Here is a 20,158-nt window from a genome sequence, read left to right as displayed (position 1 = left end):
TTACCTCAGTACACATTGTAAACATGAGTTTATGGTCTCAATTTCTAGTTCCAAGTCTTCTTCAATACAGCATGATGTTCATTTAGTAAATTATGGTCCATTTAGAGTCAAATAGACCATAAAGCAGAGTATGCTTTAGGGTGGGGCTTAGAACTTTAAAGGAGCAGTGTGTAAGATTTTGCAGCATCTAGTGGTGAGGTTGAAAACTGCAACCAACTGAATACCCCTCTGCTCACCCCTCCCTTTCCGAGTGTGTAGGAGAACTACAGTGGCCTTCAGGTTATGAAAATATAAAATGCTCTCTCTTGAGCTAGTTTTTAGTTTGTCTGTTACGGGCTACTGTAAAAACCTGGCAGTGCAACATGGCGGGCCCCGTGAGGAGGACCCGTTCACTATGTAGATCGTACCTGGGCATTGTACGGCCCCCGGGCCATACCCGGCACTTTGGCTGTCGCCGACTGGCCCATCAATGGGAAATTAGGAATAAAACTATAAATAAGTGTCTTGGCCAGGTCTCCCTTGAAAAAGAGATTTTTAATCTCAATGGGACTCTCCTGGTTAAATAAAGGTTTATAATAAAAAAATAAAATAAAAAGTGTACATCATGTGTAACATGATGTACACTTTAAAAATGTACTTTATTATTCATTATTTTCGATTTGGAATAATTTTATTTTGTTTGTCATTTAACGATTCTGTTGAAGTATGTGAATTTTTTCTTGAGTTATTGTTATTTAGCGTTATTTTATTTATTTATTGTTTCCTGCAGAAATAAGTCTCAATCTTTTTGCACCTCCTAAGCCTCCTTAGTCCTGTCTTCCCCTCACAACGGTGTTTTACGTTGATGAGGGTAAGTCCTGTGGAAAAATGCTGCTATATTATTTTGTGGTATTCTCCTAAAATGGAACTGTTTAGGCTACACACTTTAATAACTGCAAAAACGATCACGTTATCCAGCTGTTACGTGTCATTTTGATCGTTAAAATATAAGTTTTGTGGCCGTTTTAATTTAGTCTTTTAGGTGCCATTTGCGTTCAAGTCAGGCAGACAGAGCGCTGTCATAGAAAATATATGCAGAGTTTGGCGGTCGTTCCCCTGTGTAAACTCTGTTGTTTTTCCATGTTTAGGGAGCAGAAGTGCAGAGAGAGAGAGAGACGAGACGTAAATGTATGTGCCTTGTACTGTTTTCTGCAGCAGCGGCAAATAAATGCTGGAAAACTATCTCCTTCAATGCCCTTTCCAAGTCTGTTACACATGCACAGAATACAGCTGCATTGCTCTGTAAACTTTCATTGTTATGCAGATGATACTCAATTATATCTATCGATCAAACCAGATGAAACCAACCAGCTTGCTAAACTTCAATCCTGTCTTAAGGACATAAAAACCTGGATGACCTGCAACTTCCCGATGTTAAACTCAGACAAAACTGAAGTTATTCTACTAGGCCCTGAACACCTCCGAAATCAGTTATCTAATGATATAGTTTCTCTAGATGGCATTGCTCTGGCATCCAGCTGCACCGTAAAGACTCTCAGAGTTATCTTTGATCAGGATTTGTCTTTTAACTCCCAGATAAAACAAACTTCAAGGACTGCCTTTTTTTACTTCTGTAAAATTTCAAAAATCAGGCACTTCCTGTCTCAAAGTGATGCTGAAAAACTAGTTCATGCATTTGTTACCTCTAGACTAGATTACTGCAATTCCTTATTATCATGCTGCTCTAATAAGTCTTTTAAATCTCTCAAGTTGATTCAGAATGTTGCAGCTTGTGTACTAACAAAAACTAAGAAAAGAGATCATATTACTCCTGTTTTAGCTTCTCTGCACTAGCTTCCTGTAAAATCTAGAATAGAATTTAAAATTCTTCTATTTACCTACAAAGCCCTAATTGGTCAGCACCATCATGTCTTAAGGAGCTTATAGTACAATATGATCCTACTAGAGAGCTGCGCTACCTAAATTCACACACTCACCACATTTAGGAGTAGGCTTAAGATTTTCTTTTTTGATAGTGCTTATAGTTAGGGCTGGCTCAGGTTTGCCCTAAGGTTTCTTCCTCTTTTCTCCCTGTTGAAGGGTTTTTTGGGGGAGTTGTTCCTCTTCCGATATGAGGGTCGTGGGACAGAGGATGTCACATGTGTACAGATTGTAAAGCCCTCTGAGGCAAATTTGTGAATTGTGATTTTGGGCTATACAAAATAAATTGAATTGAATTGAATTGCTTTTATTTTGAAGGTGACTGTTGCTGTTGTTTTTCTTAATTTACGTATGTTAGTACATTAATGAATGTGTGCGCACACATTCACACTGCAATGTGTTGGTGATGCGGAGCGGCACAGACATCGAGGCTTTGCTAGCTAAGCTGCAAAAGCAACATGCTCAGAAGATATCGGTTCTCTTTGGATCTACCTACATATGTGAACAAACATTCTCCGTGATGAAGTTTAACAAATCCAGACCCAGAGCCTCTCTCATTGACCATCACCTCTCATTGACCATCACCTGTCAGCTGTCCTTCACATCTCACCTCACACATTCAACCTGACTTCAGTGCACTCGTTCACTGAACTGAAAAACAGAAAATGAGGTAATTGGACTACAAACAATACTAATAAAAGTGCTAATTTTGCAGAAACATCCCTGTCAGTGTTTTACTATTGTATATGGATATTACATATGCACATTTCTTTGGATCATTATTCCTGCTGCAGATGTTTATGGTGGAGCTCATTTTAACTCCTTTATACTCTGTTGTTCAGTTAGGGTAGTTAGGATGGGTTTGAAAAATGATAATGTGCAATGTAACTAGTAACTAAAGCTGCCAGACAAATGTAGTGGAGTAAAAAATACAATATTTCCCTCTGAGATGTAGTGAAGTGGAAGTACAACATTGAATAAAATGGAAACACTCAAGTACCTTGAATTTGTACTTGAGTACAGTACTTAAGCAAATATACTTAGTTACATTCCACCACTGATCATAACATTTACTCTTACCACTCATAGCTTATCAAAATCATACAATTTACTGCTTTTTATAAAGAGGTGGAATAATATTGATCAGGGTTGAGTTCAGTCTATTGGTCCGGCCCTCCACAACAGTCCCTGTTTCTCTTTCCCTTTGGAAAAAATAATTGCCCACCCCTGATGTAGATAGATCCCCCTAAATCCTCACTGCTCCTTCAACCCTTTCACAGGTTGTTTTCACTTCATGAAAGTTAATTGTAACATCCTTGGTCGCCTAAAATGCCTTACTCAGTGGTCGGTTGTACTTAGCTTCATGCATTCACATCAATTTTGGTTGCGCAAAAAAAAAGATTTGACTGAATCAGAATCAAAAATAAAGATGCCCATGGCCAAAATACAGACTTAAGACTTCAAAACTATAGTCCACAAACCAATGGGTGATGTCACGGTGACTATGTCCTTCTTCTTATATACAGCCTGTGCCTGATACTTAGACCTCATTAAAGTGTATCATTGCTCAGGCCCTCCATTCAGAAAAACATTGTTCTTTTTATTTGTCTTTTCATATTCATTCATCTTTAATGCACCACTCACTATCCTCCTTTGCTCCCAGGGAACAGTTTAAATTCCTAAACAACAATGCATCTGGTTGTGTATGTTTTAGGTATATTGTCATCTCACTTTGATCTATAAATACACAACTGTATTCAACTTTTACTGTTACAATGAAGTAAAAGTGTGTATGAAGCTGTATACAAAAAACTAATACAGATTACTGGTTACTGTATGAATGTCTCCTGATCCTGCTATGTTTGTACAGCATGAGGACACCTCCGTAAATAAAGATAAACCTATGACAGCAGCAGCCAATCAGGGATGAGAGAACACTCTCCTGAGTCAGAAAAGCCATCACTGAACTTAACACAACTTTGCAATATTCAAAGATGAGAAGTAGTAATAAATATAGATGAGGAAAAAACAAGGGGACAGAGATGGCTGCAAACTCATGGAGATACATTATGAAACAAACAAACATACAGACAAAAAACAACAATAGCTATTCTGGAAAAGGGAGAGGAATCATGTAACATCAGATACAATACAAACCATCAGTTCAGTCAATGAGTCAACTGGGCATCACGACAAAATCAGTACTATTAAAAACAATGGAGCAGACCAGTAGACCAACCTGTACACTGCTGGTTGCAGCTAAAAACATCCTCAATACAGTAAATAATAATGAAGATCAATGAGTATTACTGAACTCTCAATTACTGACTCCTTGGAAGCCGAGTGTCTACAGGGTATGCCTCATATCCGTGATGTTGCTGGTTTAATTCCAGCCGGGCACCTTTGCCACTCTACGCCCTTCTGGCTCTCCTCTCTTGTCTGCCTCTTCACTCTCAAACTGTCCAATAAAGGCTAAAATGCCCCAGAAAATGATCTTAAAAAAACATGAACATTGTATTGTACTGTATGTACAGGAACTGTACTTTTAGGTCTTCAACTGTGTTCTTCCTTTATTGTATTATTATTGTGGTATAGGTTTTCTGTTTTTCTGTTTTTATGCTGCCTTGCTGCAGAAAGAATCTCCACTTGGGCGACAAAAAAGACTGAAACTGACCTTAGTTGAGATATAAAATCCTACCCAGAACACAAATCACATCAAAACTCCATCTCATGGGTGCAGTGTTGTTTTGGTGATGTCCTCATGCCTCAGCATCAGTTCACAGACATAACAGTGAGCCTGACCATTAACTACAACACAAATTATTAATATTATTATTTTTTTAAGTCTGCACTCTTATTTTGAAAAGCCTCTTCACCAGACCAGAAAAAACATTGTTTTTCATATTACGCCAGTACATTTGTTAGTGAATTATGTTGAATTACATTTAGTCTCTGAACCAATCAGAAAGGTTAGACTCTATCAACAACAACCAGGTCAGCCACCAATAAGCAGGAACTAAAGTCTACTATCCTGTCTATTAAACAACAACAACAACACTAAAAGGTGACAGAGGCAGGCAGGCAGAAGGCTCTAGCAGTGAACTGATCTTGTCAGCCTCTAGACACTTTGATGGCGAAGACATGTGACGGTATGCTTGGCTTAAACATGCACATATGCATCAACACAGCCTGCGGAGCATCTGAATATTTACAGGAGATAAGGTAAGAGAGACATTCAGTGGGAGTGAAGCAAACATACAGACTACGCAAACTACATGTAATGCAATAGAAAGGTATATATATAAGCAGTTTAAATAAGTGTTCAGTCAAGTAGTGCAGTATAACAGTTTGTGGGTCCCTATGGATATTTATGTTCGTGTTCCACACGTTACCAGTCATTAAGTTCGCTAAATGTCACGAGATTACATCACCTACTAACTTGCATATATGTGTTGTCAATTACCTAACTATTTCCATATAGGCTATACAAAGCTAAATTTAAATGACTCTAACTGGCTTTATCAGAATTTTTATGAAGGCAGTTGTATAAGCTGTATTGACATTTTGCATCTTGTTTTTAATTGCTGCATTTAAGTTGGTAGCATTGGCTTTAAGTGGAACTGCTGTGTTAACTAGTTGTAGTTAGTTATGAGTAAAATATTTGGTGGCTTTTTAGTTTTGTTTATTTTTTGTCAGGCAAAGATGCAGCTGAAAGCACTCTCAACGACATACTACAAACTACCAGCTACAGAGTTGCTTCCATTTTTAGTCTTAGTCAAAGATCTCACTACTATTGGATGGATTCTGGATCTATTGCCATGATATTTTATACAGACATTCATGGTCCCAAGACGATGACTCCTACTGACTTTGGTGATCCCAATTTGTCACCATCAACTTGGCTTGAGTGAAATATTTCACTGGATATATGACAACATTGACCTGCTGATGGCGCTATGAGATTAAAGGTCAGGCAAAGCCGTTTGGAATCATGCGGAGTGGACCACAAATGTACATCCTTTTACTGCCATATCCAATATTTCCTGAGATGTATTTTATTGTGGACCACAGTGGTGGACCGACTTGGCCTGTCTATATTTTCATTCCTACAGCTATGCTGCTGGAGTGGCTAAAACGGCTGAACTGTGGATATGACTACATTTTCAGCTGACTGACTAAAATGTTCTGCTCCTGACACAAGAAGGTAAGCACCATACTCAAGAAGGCACAAATCTGCTGCAACAAGAAATCAAGAAAACAAAACAGAGGTAACATATAGTAGGCAGGCTCCTTACCTCGGCAGACTGTACCATTCTCTACCGCCTCATACCCGGCTTTGCACATGCAGCGCCCAATGGGCACCATCCACTCCCCATCCCCGTTACAGTACAGCTTGATGGGTACATCCACCTCCTCCCCATTGGGAATACACACCCCTCTGGCTGCCACCAGAGAGGTGCTCTCCGCTCCAGACAGAGTCTCAGGAAAGATGGCACCATTCTGAATCACACGGGGACATTTCCTGTAGAAGACTCGAACGGCAATGAGTGACATGCAGGCGCCATAATCCTGGAAAGCGAGGTAGAAGCCATTGCGCGAAACAGGTCCAAAACTCCGAACTTCACTGTTAATCTTCATGATGCGGCCACCGAGATCAACCTGAGAGAAGCTCTCATCAGCTGCTATAGTGTCCACTTTCACCCAGGGGTTTTCCATCCAGGGTGGGGATAATTTAGTGGCCGTGTCTGAGTCAGACTCATAGTAATACAGGTTGAAGGTCTCCTTGCAGGAGCCAGGGACATTGGGTATGGAACTGCAGTCGCGCACTGAGAACTTCATCTGGACATGGATGCGCTGAGCACCACGGCGGCGGATGTATTTGGTGCGTACCCAGTTGTTCTGGCTGCTATCGAAGACATTGCACACCTGGTATGTTCGGATGGTGTTCATGTTTTCATCATACCCGCTAACTTCTTCCCACTAGAAGACAGACAAGAAACAAAATATTCAGCAACACATAACAAATGTACAAAAACTACAGCTACTTTGACAGTAACAGTTGTTCTAAAGCAGCAAAGCACCTTATGATGTTGATACATAAACATGAGCTGCTGATCAGTGGGACTTTATGGTGAATCACAGCAAAGAACACTCGTTCATTCCCAATTCTTCCATTGACGCAGTCCTAACAGTGCCGGAGTAACTATCGTGCAGCATAACACATCACAAGTTTCACCGTAGTATTTTTTTGTTTTACAGCAATTAGACTGATTGCTCCAAAACGATCGCGACAATCAGTGGTGTCCACTACCCTGGATATCATCTAAAAATAAGGAAGTTTGATGGGTAAACACAGTTTATGTATTTATTTACTTTTGTTTTTTTAAGGCATTATGATTAAGACTGATAAAGAAGATACGGATTGATTATACGAGAGCTGTTACTGGCTTTATTTCCACACTTATTTCCACACACAGCTGAGTTTGTGTTTGCCGGACCTCCAATCAGCCCTGTGAACATGCCAGCACAGTCATGTTCACTGCAGTGGGTTTTACACACAAATACATTATGTATATTATACTATATATGTATATTATTGAAAAGTGCTGGCACTCTGTTCTAGAATGATTTAATGCTATTTGAGGTCATCTTGAATGGGGGGGCTCGACTATAGACAAGACTTTTTACTAGTTTCTTCGTGGAGAAAAAGGTACCATTAGAAAAGCTGGTGTCGATGTCAACAGACAGGGCTCCCACCGTGACGGGTCGGAATGCAGACTTCATTGCGCAATGCAAAGGTGACCCAACATTTTTACATTACCACTGCATCATTCACCAGCAGGCGCTATGTGCAAAAGTAACCGGCTTTGATCATGTGATGACTCCTGTCGTGAAGATCATAAATGGCATCCGCTCCAAAGCCAAACAACAGAGGATATTCATAACTGATCATTTGTATAAACATGGGACAGAGTTCATGATTTGTTAAAAAAATTTACAAAAGTGGTTAATACAAACAAGACATGATTTGAAGATATGACAGTTAATGATTTCCTAAAAAATGTTAGAAGTGATAATTTGTACAAAAAATAAAACAGGTGTGATTTTGAACCAAATGCTACAAATGTGCTTATTCATACAAAACTGTCAAGAAAGATAAAAAAAAAATAAAAAATATATCAGAGATGTGATACCTCTGACTTTCAAATGTTGAAACAGATTAACAGAAATAAATGTTGCATGTTTAAATATATCTGTTTCCTACCATCATTGTTGTGGAAATCATTGTTAATAATTAGTGCCAGGGACGAGACATCAGTTACCAGCCTGGTGTCTTTCTAAAATAAACTTCTGTCTTTACAGGAAATCAGGTAAAGGCAAGACAACTACTTAATGGGGGTTAGGAAAAGAATATGGTTGAATTTAACTTGACTGACAGACAGAAATGCTCCCAAGTTATCTTTTTGGAAGATCAAGTCAAGTCTCAAGTCTTTTGTAATGAGTGTTCTATCATCTGCTGCATGCCATCTGATCTGCTCAGAACACTGCAGAGCTATATCTAAGTACCTAAAGCATGTATGTGGAGGTGAGCATGGCTGATATTCAGCTGCAGGAGAAACATGTGGGGGGAGGCTCATGAGAGCAGTACCAGGTGAGTTGATTGACACGGTGGTCAGTTGTCTAGTTCAGTGATTCTTAACCATAGGGCCCACAATTGGGCTGCGAGCGCCACCTAGAGGGCCACAAAAAACTTTCAGTTTTGCACCTGTGGGCCTCGAGGGCCGCAGGACCGCATAGGTTATTAATTGAAGACACCAGAGATATTACTGTTCTCCATGAGACACTGAGTTACAATATAGCTTCCCACCACTTGGTGGCGGTAATGCGTCAATCAGTTGTTTAACAAGCTCCAATAAGCAGAAGAAGGCACTCAGCTAGCCTGTAGCTAAAGTTATGGAGAAGTATTTAAAATAGTTCTGGGCAAGTTAATTAACGGCGACAATTATTTTATCGCGCATTAACGCAGTTTTTTTTTTTATTATTAAACGGACATTTTTAACACAAGAACCAGGCAGCGAGCGGTGAACAACTGTTTGTGTGGCGTCTCTTCCTGCCGCCCCCCCCCCGTGCATGTGAAGTTAGCAGAACTTCACATGCACGTTACTGACCCGGTACAGACTCCCTCCAGGTTCACATGCTTCACCTTCATTCCCCTGGGTCCAAAGTCCCTCCAAGTACAGCTTCTTATCACCCTTTATGTACTACATTTATAACTAATACCACACATAGTACAAAGTACTCAGCGTTGCATATATGTCTGACCAAAAAAAAACAAAAAAAAAGATTAATTTAAATATTTATTTTTCATTTTTTAAAGTTGTTTTGTTTGGAATATGTATAATAAGCATATCATTTAGTTATCCTACTGAGAATTTAACAAACATAAAAAACATGATGTAGATAGGTTTGCAGTTTTCAAGGTGTATATTTCAAATTGCATCTATTACACACATGAAAATAAAGTTGTGAACACTGGCTGAATGTCTATGATCAGAATCATTATAACTGTATTTTAACTACTGTGTAAAGGAATACTGCTGTTCAAAATAACCTGATTTGTTTAAAGTGTTTGCAAACCAAATGTTATTGCACTTCATATAGCAGTATTTTTAAAATAAAAGTGCACAATACACTACTTTTGAATTCATTATTGAATTTGGCGCATAACAATGCAATTAATCGCAAACAAATCATGCGATTAAAATGTTAATCGTTGCCCAGCTCTAATTTAAAACAAAAAAATTAAGACAAAAGTGGTGCCAAACCCCCCCAAAAGTCTAAACAATCCTGACTTCATTAAGTACGGCTTTGTGAACGGAGGTAATGAGGCAGAGCCGAGAGCCCAGTGTGTGGACTGTTGTGACTGTTGTTATTGTTCATTTGTCACAGATATGAAGAACAACTTCTGGTTCTGCCATGCAAAAATGAAGACTGCTGAAGCATATAATTCGCAGATTATAAGGCTATATTTTCATTTGCACTTTATTTAAATTCTATTTATAGTTTATTTAATTTGAAACTTATTATTTTGAATGTATTTTATTACCACATATTTAAAAAATTTCCATTTTTTTCTCAGTTTTTTTGAGAGTCCCTCCTTTTTTCTGTAGTAAAACCTAATTATTAGTTATTTTTTGTGTTAATAAGCCTGACTTGAGCCTTTAAATTTGTTCTTGTATTACCTTGATTTGTTCCATGAATTGTTAGCCTGTTGGGCGTCTTGTTGTATTTGTACAGTGCATCCGGAAAGTATTCACAGCGCTTCAATTTTTCCACATTTTGTTTTGTTACAGCCTTATTCCAAAATAGATTAAATTCATTTTTTTCCTCAAAATTCTACACACAATACCCCATAATGATAACGTGAAAAAAGTTTGTTTGAAATTTTTGCTAATCTATTACAAATAAAAAACGAAGAAAATCACATGTACATAAGTATTCACAGCCTTTGCCATGACACTCAAAATTTAGCTCAGGTGCATGCTGTTTCACACTGATGACCCTTGAGATGTTTCTATAACTTGATTGGAGCCGACCTATGGTAAATTCAGTTGATTGGACATGATTTGGAAAGGCACACACCTGTCTACATAAGGTCCCACAGTTGACAGTGCATGTCAGAGCACAAACTAAGCCATGAAGTCCAAGGAATTGTCTGTAGACCTCCGAGACAGGATTGTATCGAGGCACAGATCTGGGGAAGGGTACAGAAACATTTCTGCAGCATTCAAGGTCCCAATGAGCACAGTGGCCTCCATCATCCGTAAATGGAAGAAGTTTGGAACCACCAGGACTCTTCCTATGCCAAAGCTGCTGTTCACTATGTTCACTATTTAAAGACAAAGTCCATCCTCCTTTCTTTGATTACAAAGAGTTCATTACATTACATTACAGTCATTTAGCAGACGCTTTTATCCAAAGCGACTTACAATAAGTGCATTCAACATTGGTAATCAAAAGAACTACTAGTCACCAGAAGTCATAAGTACATTTCCTTTTCCAAACAAGCATCTAAGAGCATGAAGCAGAGCCTAACTCAGAGCCAAAGTACAGTGCAGAAACAAGAAAAACAGTTAGTGCTATAAGTAATATGAATACAATAAGTGCAACAAGCTAGTATGAATACAATAAGTGCTAAGTGGAAGGCTCAGGGTAGCACTTCCTGAAGAGGTGGGTTTTCAGCCTGCACCGAAAGATGGGCAGCGACTCCGCTGTCCTGACGTCAGTGGGAAGTTCATTCCACCACTGTGGGGCCAGGACAGAAAACAGCCGTGACCGAGTCGATCGGCCGCCAGGACCTCTGAGCGACGGGGCAATCAATCGTCCCGAGGCAGCAGAGCGAAGTGGTCGGGCGGGGGTGTAAGGCTTGACCATGGCCTGGAGATAGGAAGGAGCTGTTCCTTTCACTGCCCTGTAGGCTAGCACCAGAGTCTTAAACTGGTAGCGAGCTCTTACAGGTAGCCAGTGTAGAGAACGGAGAAAGGAAGTTGTGTGGGAGAACTTGGGGCGATTGAACACCAGGCGAGCTGCGGCTTTCTGGACAAGCTCCAGAGGTCTGATGGCCGACGCCGGGGCTCCGGTGAGTAGAGAGTTGCAGTAGTCCAGGCGGGAGATGACAAGAGCCTGGATGAGAACCTGCGCCGTCTCGTCACTCAGGAAGGGACGAATCCTCCTGATGTTGTAGAGCAAGAATCTGCAGGAGCGTGTGACGGATGAAATGTTTGCCGAGAACGACAGTTGGTCATCCAGGGTCACACCCAGGTTCCTCGCAGTCCGAGTTGGCGTCACCACGGTATCATCAATGGTGATGGACAGGTCCCGGTGCGGGCAACCCTTCCCCGGGAGGAACAGTAGCTCAGTTTTGTCTAGGTTGAGCTTGAGGTGGTGTGTCGTCATCCACTTCGAGATGTCAGCCAAACACGCAGCGATGCGCGTCTCCACTTGGGTGTCACCGGGGGGAAATGACAAGACCAGCTGGGTGTCATCGGCATAACAATGGTAGGAGAAGTCATGCGAGCGAATAACAGAACCCAGAGATGTTGTGTAGAGCGAGAAGAGAAAGGGGCCCAGGACTGACCCTTGCGGAACCCCCGTAGTCAGCATGCGTGGTTCCGACACGGCCCCCCTCCAGGTCACCTGGTAGGATCGACCCGTCAGGTAGGATGCAAACAGGGAGAGTGCAGAGCCTGAGACGCCCATCCCCTCGAGGGATGAGAGGAGGATTTGATGGTTCACAGTGTCAAACGTCGCAGACAAGTCCAGGAGAATCAGGACAGAGGAGAGAGAGTTAGCTCTCGCGGCGTGAAGCGACTCTGTCACGGCAAGGAGGGCCGTCTCTGTTGAGTGACCCACTTTGAATCCGGACTGGTGGGGGTCCAAAAGGCTGTTCTGGTGGAGATAGGAAGACAGTTGGTTAAAGACAGCACGTTCAAGTGTTTTGGATAGAAAGGGTAGAAGAGAAACCGGTCTGAAGTTCTTGACATCAGAGGGGTCAAGTGATGGTTTCTTCAGAAGGGGGGTGACTCTGGCGGTCTTGAAGGCCGTGGGAAAGCATCCTGAAACAAGAGATGTGTTGATGAGGTGGGTGAGGAAAGGAAGGAGTTCAGTCGCAATAGACTGAAGAAGAGGGGAAGGGATCGGGTCAAGGGAGCACGTGGTGGGGCGGTTAGATGTAACAAGGTTGAGGACCTCGTTAGGGGAGAGAGGAGCCAGAAAGGGTAAGATGGGGCGTGGAGATGGGAGGGAGAGCTGTGGGGGCAGGATTGGACAGGGAGAGAGGGGCTGAGAGAAGGAGGATCTGATATCGTTTACCTTCTTGTCAAAGAAGTTGGCGAAATCATCAGGGAGAAGGGAGGAAGTAGGAGGAGGGGGTGGGGGTTGGAGGAGTGAAGTGAAAGTTTCAAAGAGTTTTTTAGGATTGGAAGCAGAGGTTAGGATTTTAGAGCGGAAGAACACAGCTTTAGCAGTAGATAGAGAGGAGGAAAAAGTGGAAAGAAGAGCTTGGAAGTTAAGAAGGTCCTCCGGGAGTTTGCCTTTTCTCCATTTACGCTCAGCCTCTCTTAGGCTCCGTCTATCAGTACGCACTGAGTCCGATAGCCACGGGGCAGGTGGAGTTGGGCGTGCAGGCCTGGAGGTGAAGGGACAGAGTTTGTCCAAAGAAGAAGTAAGGGTGGAGAGGAGAAGATCAGTAGCAGTATCAGGGGATAGGAGAGAGAAGGATTCAGGGTCAGGGAGAGCAGAGGTAACAGAAGAGGAAAGATCGGCAGGGGAGAGGGAGCGGAGATGACTCCGGGTAGAAACCATGTGGTTAGGTGGAGGAAGTGATGGAGCAGAGGATAGGGAGAGGGAGTAGGACATGAAATAGTGGTCAGAGAGCTGGAGGGGAGTGACAGAGAGGTTAGCAGTAGAACAGTGCCTAGTGAAGATAAGATCCAGCTGGTTGCCGGCCTTGTCGGTAGGAGGAGAAGAAAAGTGGTAAAGGTCAAAGGAGGAGAGGAATGAAAGAAGAGGTTCAAGCTTATCGGTCTGGATGTTGAAGTCACAGAGCAGGATGAGCGCCAAGCCATCGTCATGGAAGTGCAAGACTAATGTGTCGAGCTCCTCCAGGAACTCACCAAGAGGCCCTGGTGGGCGATACACAACAGCAATGGTGAGCTTGACTGGATAAGTGACAGTAACAGCATGAAATTCGAAAGAGGACGGGGAGAACTGAGGAACAGAGACAAGAGAGTATTTCCATTTTGGGGAAATTAGCAGGCCAGTATCACCACCCCGCCTCGCAGCTCTGGGAGTGTGAGAGAAAGAGTACACATCTGACAGAGCTGCGGGTGTGGTGGTGTCTTCTGGTGTGATCCAGGTCTCAGTTAGAGCAAGAAAGTTAAGGGAGAGCAAGGAAGCGTAACCTGAGATGAACTCAGCTTTCGGCACTGCCGACTGGCAGTTCCAGAGCCCCCCCGCCACCATTTGCTCGCCCCGAGCTGAGAGAGTAGGATAGATGAGGTTAGTGGGGTCACGGCTCCTGAAAGCTGCCCAATGTCTACGCAACCGCCGGGCAGAGGACCGGACACAAATAGGATGCAAACACATAGTAGTACACGCTTGAGAAGTCTTAGCTTGACGAAGTCGAGCTTGAAAAAGTCGGCCTGTTGCCTTCGTTTGCCAGACGCTTGAAAGCTGACGCTTCCAGCAGTGGTTAAGTACAGCTATCTACTGATTGCTCATTGTCTGCCAGGAGTGGAAGCTCCTCCTTTGCAATCAGTGAACCAGGCTTGATCAAACAAGCCGTTTCAAACAAGCAGAAACTCAGATAGCACTTCACAACTGAGGCCACTGAGATGGATACAGTTCAATACCACGGTTGTACAGTAACGTTACATCGGAGCAAGAGGTCCTTCTCACGCCAGTGATGACAGTCGAGCCTCCCCAGTTGAACTTCTTGAATACGTTTTAATGCGTTTGAGGGCTGAAAATGTCCGCACGACAGAGGCAGTAGATATTGGGTTTGTCACCGCCAAACATTCCAAAACACAAAAAAATGTAATGTCACGTAAAAACGTCTTACATATCTTTAAACTTTAACTACTACAAAGTTATGCTAGCTAGTTTCACAACAGTCACGCTAGCCCACTGACCAATCAAGCCGCAAGTTAATGCTGATGTACTTGTAGGCCAGCTAGCAGGCTCTGGCATGTCAAAGAATACGCCCAACTTCTCCCCCCAACTGAGCGATTGGGGGAGAAGGGCCTTAGTCAGCAAGGTGACCAAGAACCCGATGGTCACTCTGACAGAGCTCCAGCGTTGCTCTGTGAAGAGAGAAGAACCTTCCAGAAGGACAACCATCTCTGCAGCACTCCACCAATCAGGCCTGTATGGTAGAGTGGCCAGACAGAAGCCACTCCTCAGTAAAAGGCACATGACAGCCTGCCTGGATTTTGCCAAAAGGCACCTGAAGGACTCTCAGACCATGAGAAACTAAATTCTCTGGTCTGATGAAACAAAGATTGAACTCTTTGGCCTGAATACCAAGCGTCATGTCTGGAGGAAACCAGGCATCGCTCATCACCTGGCCAATACCATCCTTACAGTGAAGCATGGTGGTGGCAGCATCATGCTGTGGGGATGTTTTTCAGCGGCAGGAACTAGGAGACTAGTCAGGATCGAGGGAAAGATGAATGCAGCAATGCACAGAGACATCCTTGATGAAAACCTGCACCAGAGCGCTCTGGACCTCAGACTGGGGCGAAGGTTCATCTTCCAACAGGACAACGACCCTAAGCACAAAGCCAAGATAACAAAGGAGTGGCTTCGGGACAACTCTGTGAATGTCCTTGAGTGGCCCAGTCAGAGCCCAGACTTGAACCCGATTGAACATCTCTGGAGAGATCTAAAAATGGCTGTGCACCGACGCTCCCCATCCAACCTGATGGAGCTTGAGAGGTCCTGAATGGGAATCCCAAGAATGGGAGAAACTGCCCAAAAATAGGTGTGCCAAGCTTGTAGCATCATACTCAAAAAGACTTGAGGCTGTAATTGCTGCCAAAGGTGCTTCAACAAAGTATTGAGCAAAGGATGTGAATAGTTATTTACATGTGATTTTCTTCGTTTTTTATTTTTAATAGATTAGCAAAAATTTCAAACAAACTTTTTTCACGTTATCATTATGAGGTATTGTGTGTAGAATTTTTAGGAAAAAAATGAATTTAATCCATTTTGGAATAAGGCTGTAACAAAACAAAATGTGGAAGAAGTGAAGCGCTGTGAATACTTTCCGGATGCACTGTATGCAGGTTTACATACACATGATAAATAAATGTGATGATCACATTGTATCATGTCATTTATTTGACAAGGTTTTTGCTTGTTAAACTGTAAGTGAATTTAATTTTGTTATTGAATACAAATCAAACCAAGAGTGCGATCAATTAGTTAAATCAATACAGTGTTAATATTTGAATGGGCCCCGGGCCACTTTGTACTTGAAAAGTTGGGCCCCAAGGTCAAAAAGGTTAAGAACCCCTGGTCTAGTTAGTCTCTCCTTTTTATGCAGTACTGTGCTGGACCTCGTGTGGCTGAGACAGACCAGGACACATGGCGACGCTGACTTGACGGAGTACAGTGAAGAGTTTTGATTAACTGATCTCTGTTCCATAAAAGTTACCTGGTCTGTGAAATATAGCCTGCTGTCACAGTGGTCTCCTTGCTGGGGAAGCCACAGAGTTATGATCACCTTTTATCTATTAGCATACAGCATCAGTATTAGTGTTGTCACAATACTGGGATTTCTTACTCGTATTGAATTTACATGTAACTATTTCTTATCCCACAGGGGAAAATTATAAAAACACAACATTTAAAATTTTTAATCAAAAGATAAATATAACAACACCAACTTAATCTGGTGCACTTTGAGAGCAAAAGTAAGAGGCTGGATCTAAGAAGAACTTAATGCTCTTGTAAATATTTTGGTGATCTTGTAAACAATTAAATCATCAATTTTATACAACTTTATATTATTTTAAGGCTTAAATCTATGCATAATTAAGGGTCTAAGTCATAGCCCCTAGCTGTCTGCTAGATGTCACCTCAGATAATTTGCTTTGGATGATGGGCTGCCGTTGGATGACCCCTGTTCCACCGGCATCAGTTTTCAAAGGAATGTGAGGAACTTTAAAGTCCTTGAAACTCGAATACCAGAAAGCACCATTCAGCCATGTAATTTTTTCGAGATACTGATCTGACAGAACAGAGAACTCTGGCAAGAAAAAAGGAGTAGGTGTGCGCTTTAGGGTGAATAACGTTAACATGAATGCACAAATTGAAGGATTGCATTTCACTGATTTGACAAATATATTGATTTATTGTTTGGGGAAGTCAAGTGTTCAAGTTTTTTTGGTGAGTGAAATTGTACCAACTGTTAAAGCTGTGAGAAACAAGACCACAGGGTTAACGTTAGCCAGTTAGCAACAGCCTAGCTTGTTAGCCTTAGCTAGCTTGGCAGCTTTGAGCTAGTTGTACATGTTTCAGCAACCAGGCTTCATTAGGCCCGCCTCAGCTCCATCCATGCTCAACCTCTTTGCCCATTTTTGGACATCATTAGACATTATTTTCCTTTTATTATTTCCCATTAATCATCTCATGACCCCTCAGAATTATCTTGTGACCCTTTGGAGGGGCCCACTGCACTAAACTAGCTTACTGTATATTGAGTAGCTAAAACTATCTCCGCCTGGTGCAGCTACAACAGTGACATGCTGCTTACACATCAATTCATCAATAATACAAATCCAATAATGTCTTTCATCATAATATAAACATCACAGTGGACATTTTACTGCAGAACCACTACTTCTACTGCTACTACTTGTGTACTTTTACGGCTGGTACTTTATGAAGCCAGTAATACTTGTGTACTTTAACTGCTGATATTTTAACTATGAAGCTGAGAATACTTCTCTACTGTTGTACTAGGATTTTGAATACAGAACATGGTTGTACTGGTACTTTTACTTAAGTCAAGATCTGACTACTTCTTCCATCAGTGTAAGTTACCTTGTAGTATTCATTGTTTTTAGACTCTTTGGTCAACATGTGTAAACAGTGAGACAGTGGTCTCTCTAAACTGGATATCAGAGCATCAATACAAGTGGGTTCATCCACAGTGAGATACTGATTCAATCATTCTCCCTTCATCGGAGGTATTTCAACCAAAAGAGGTCGGTGTAGGAGTTTCCAGATGTCGATCAAAAGATATTCATATTAAGTCATCACTGCTCCCGTCACATCGTAACACAACGTTTGTATATTGGCTGTAAGTTTTACAGTGTTCCTGGAGTCTTGGTTTGTTCCACTCACCCCCTGTGATGGGTGGATGGTCCAGCCCAGTTCTGCTGTTGCTGTCGTTGAATCCATTAGTACTTCTGCAGGGGACAAAAATGAAAAGATCAGAGTTAGAAACTTATATATAAGTTTGTTACAGAATATTAATTTCAGTTATTGTAATTTTTCTGCGATATAGCCTTTGACTTGTTTGATTAATAGAAATATTGAATTTCCTTATAAACAAATCACACACATCCATTCATAAGAACTAGCCACCAGTGGTGGGCCGTCAGGGCTGGTCTAGACAGAATCAAAAAGTTATAGCTATTCTATAATTTAATTATTTTTCATAAATGCACTACATGTATTCTAAATATTTTTACCATTAGCTTATTATCTCATTGCATAGCTACTGTCTTCCTCAGTTGCTCTGCTTCCAGCACAGCTTGTTTTAAGTAGAGCTTTTATCCAATCGGATTTCGCTCCTATGCTGTCTCAAAGTAAAAAAATCTGCCCGGAGGCCTTCAGAATTACAAGTGAATCCCTTTGCAGTCTAAGTAAACGGGGATAATATTATTGATTGTCATAGTCTTCAACCAATCAGATTTTTAGTTTGACATGTTGGGCGTATTCTTTGACATGCCAGAGCCATCTAGCTGGCCTGCAAGTACATCAGCATTAACTTGCGGCTTGATTGGTCAGTGGGCTAGCGTGACTGTTGTGAAACTAGCTAGCAGAACTTTGTAGTAGTAAGAGTTTAAAGTTTAAAGATATGTAAGACGTTTTTACGTGACATTACATTTTTTTGTGTTTTGGAATGTTTGGCGGTGACAATTCCAATATCTACTGCCTCTGTCGAGCGGACATTTTCAGCCCTCAAACGCATTAAAACGTATTCAAGAACTTCAACTGGGGAGGCTCGACTGTCATCACTGGCGTGAGAAGGACCTCTTGCTCCGATGTAACGTTACTGTACAACCGTGGTATTGAACTCTTTGTAATCAAAGAAAGGAGATGGACTTTGTCTTTAAATAGTGAACAGCAGCTTTGGCATGTGAAGTGCTTTTGTTTCTACATCTGCAGTTGCGTTACTACTGTGTTCATTTTTCCATTGTGTCGTTTTTATGATGTGGTTAATATTGTTCCCTCTGATGTGAATAATATTTGAATATAATCACATTTTGTGCTACACATAGTGCTAATTTTAGCTAAAGAGCACAACATTCTGACAGCCCATCTGTCTGCCTTGAAACATCTGCTCTCTCTGTCACTACATTCATAAGCCTCTGAGCGTGGTCCTAATCTCTGTGCCCCCCCCCCCCCCACAGAGTAGAAACCATGTCAGGTGAAAGCGTGCTGCTATCCAACACATCTTCAATTATTCACTGCATCCTCAGAGTCTGCTGCTGGGTAAAGCCTCTTCCTCCTGTTGTGTTTGATGGAAGTAAGCGATGATCACAGAATCACAGAATGTTAGTAGCTGCAAATCACAGCTCACAGATCATCACTACCTCCATGTTCCCGAATTACAAAAGACTGTTCAATCATTGATTTGTATAGCACCTTTCATACATGTAAGAGCAGTTTAAAGTGCTACACAGATGACTGACAAAAATAAGTGTGGACCTTGAACAACAGAACGGACAAAAGCAATTCAGCAACTTAACAATTTGAGACCAATGCATGCAAGTCAATAATATGATTAAAAATGTTATAAAATAAATTAAAATCTATAACAGTAATATCAGTAAAACCGTGTGAAAAATAAAACACTTTGACGTAGCAGTGGTTTTGTTCTAAGGCTTTTATTGTCTGCCTTAATGTCACTCCTTATACACACAACTGCACAAACTCACACACACAATCTGGCCACTTCAATGAGTCTATGCATAAAAGGAGCTATTAGCCTACAAACAGAGCAGAAGGAATTCACTGAACGCCCTCAGACACGCTGCTTTCAGTTTCACGTGTCTTCAGCCAGCAGAGGACCAAAACATTCACACTAACACAGTGGATTATTGGTGGACTAAAGGTGTGTCAAAACCAAATGCCAGTTGCCATTATTCTAATTATTGTGACACCAAGGATCGCTCTGTAGAGCTGCAACTACGAGTCGATGAATCAATAAGTCGATCAGCAGAAAATTAATTGGCAACTATTTTATAATGAATTAATTGTTTCAATCGCCAAAACTTCTCTGATTCCAGCTTCTTCCGTTCACAAGTTAATCCATAGAAAAGATAATGGTTAGATTAAACATTTGCATAATGTCACGATTTTCATACTGAACAAAACTCATGTGATTTAGTATTCTAATTCCAGAACATTGAATGACTCACAAGAGACATCTGAAACATCC

The 20,158-nt window shown here is 41.5% G+C and overlaps 2 protein-coding genes across 3 annotated transcripts in view; both read right to left on the bottom strand.

Annotated features, from left to right (window-relative positions):
• Window positions 1-20,158, bottom strand: part of ephb2a (eph receptor B2a) — a 74,038-nt gene that overhangs the window by 21,867 nt on the left and 32,013 nt on the right. For both annotated transcript variants that reach the window (XM_068732522.1, XM_068732524.1), the window contains exons 2-3: window positions 17,833-17,897; window positions 6,216-6,900 (exon numbers count right to left, since the gene is read on the bottom strand). In XM_068732522.1, coding sequence (XP_068588623.1) covers window positions 6,216-6,900; window positions 17,833-17,897 — 750 coding nt within the window. The remainder of the gene's footprint in view (window positions 1-6,215; window positions 6,901-17,832; window positions 17,898-20,158) is intronic.
• On the bottom strand, window positions 11,146-12,231 carry LOC137888985 (uncharacterized; the record flags this gene model as incomplete). The annotated part of the gene is made up of 2 exons (XM_068732525.1): window positions 11,146-11,916; window positions 12,100-12,231. Coding segments are annotated over 2 exons (903 nt in total), but the record flags the coding sequence as incomplete, so codon positions are not given.

The sequence above is a fragment of the Cebidichthys violaceus genome, unplaced genomic scaffold (assembly GCF_023349555.1).
Source record: "Cebidichthys violaceus isolate CVI_PGR_0920_01 unplaced genomic scaffold, fCebVio1.0.p SCAF_6, whole genome shotgun sequence".
NCBI lineage: Eukaryota > Metazoa > Chordata > Actinopteri > Perciformes > Stichaeidae > Cebidichthys > Cebidichthys violaceus.
This window is presented reverse-complemented; position numbering and strand designations above follow the sequence as displayed.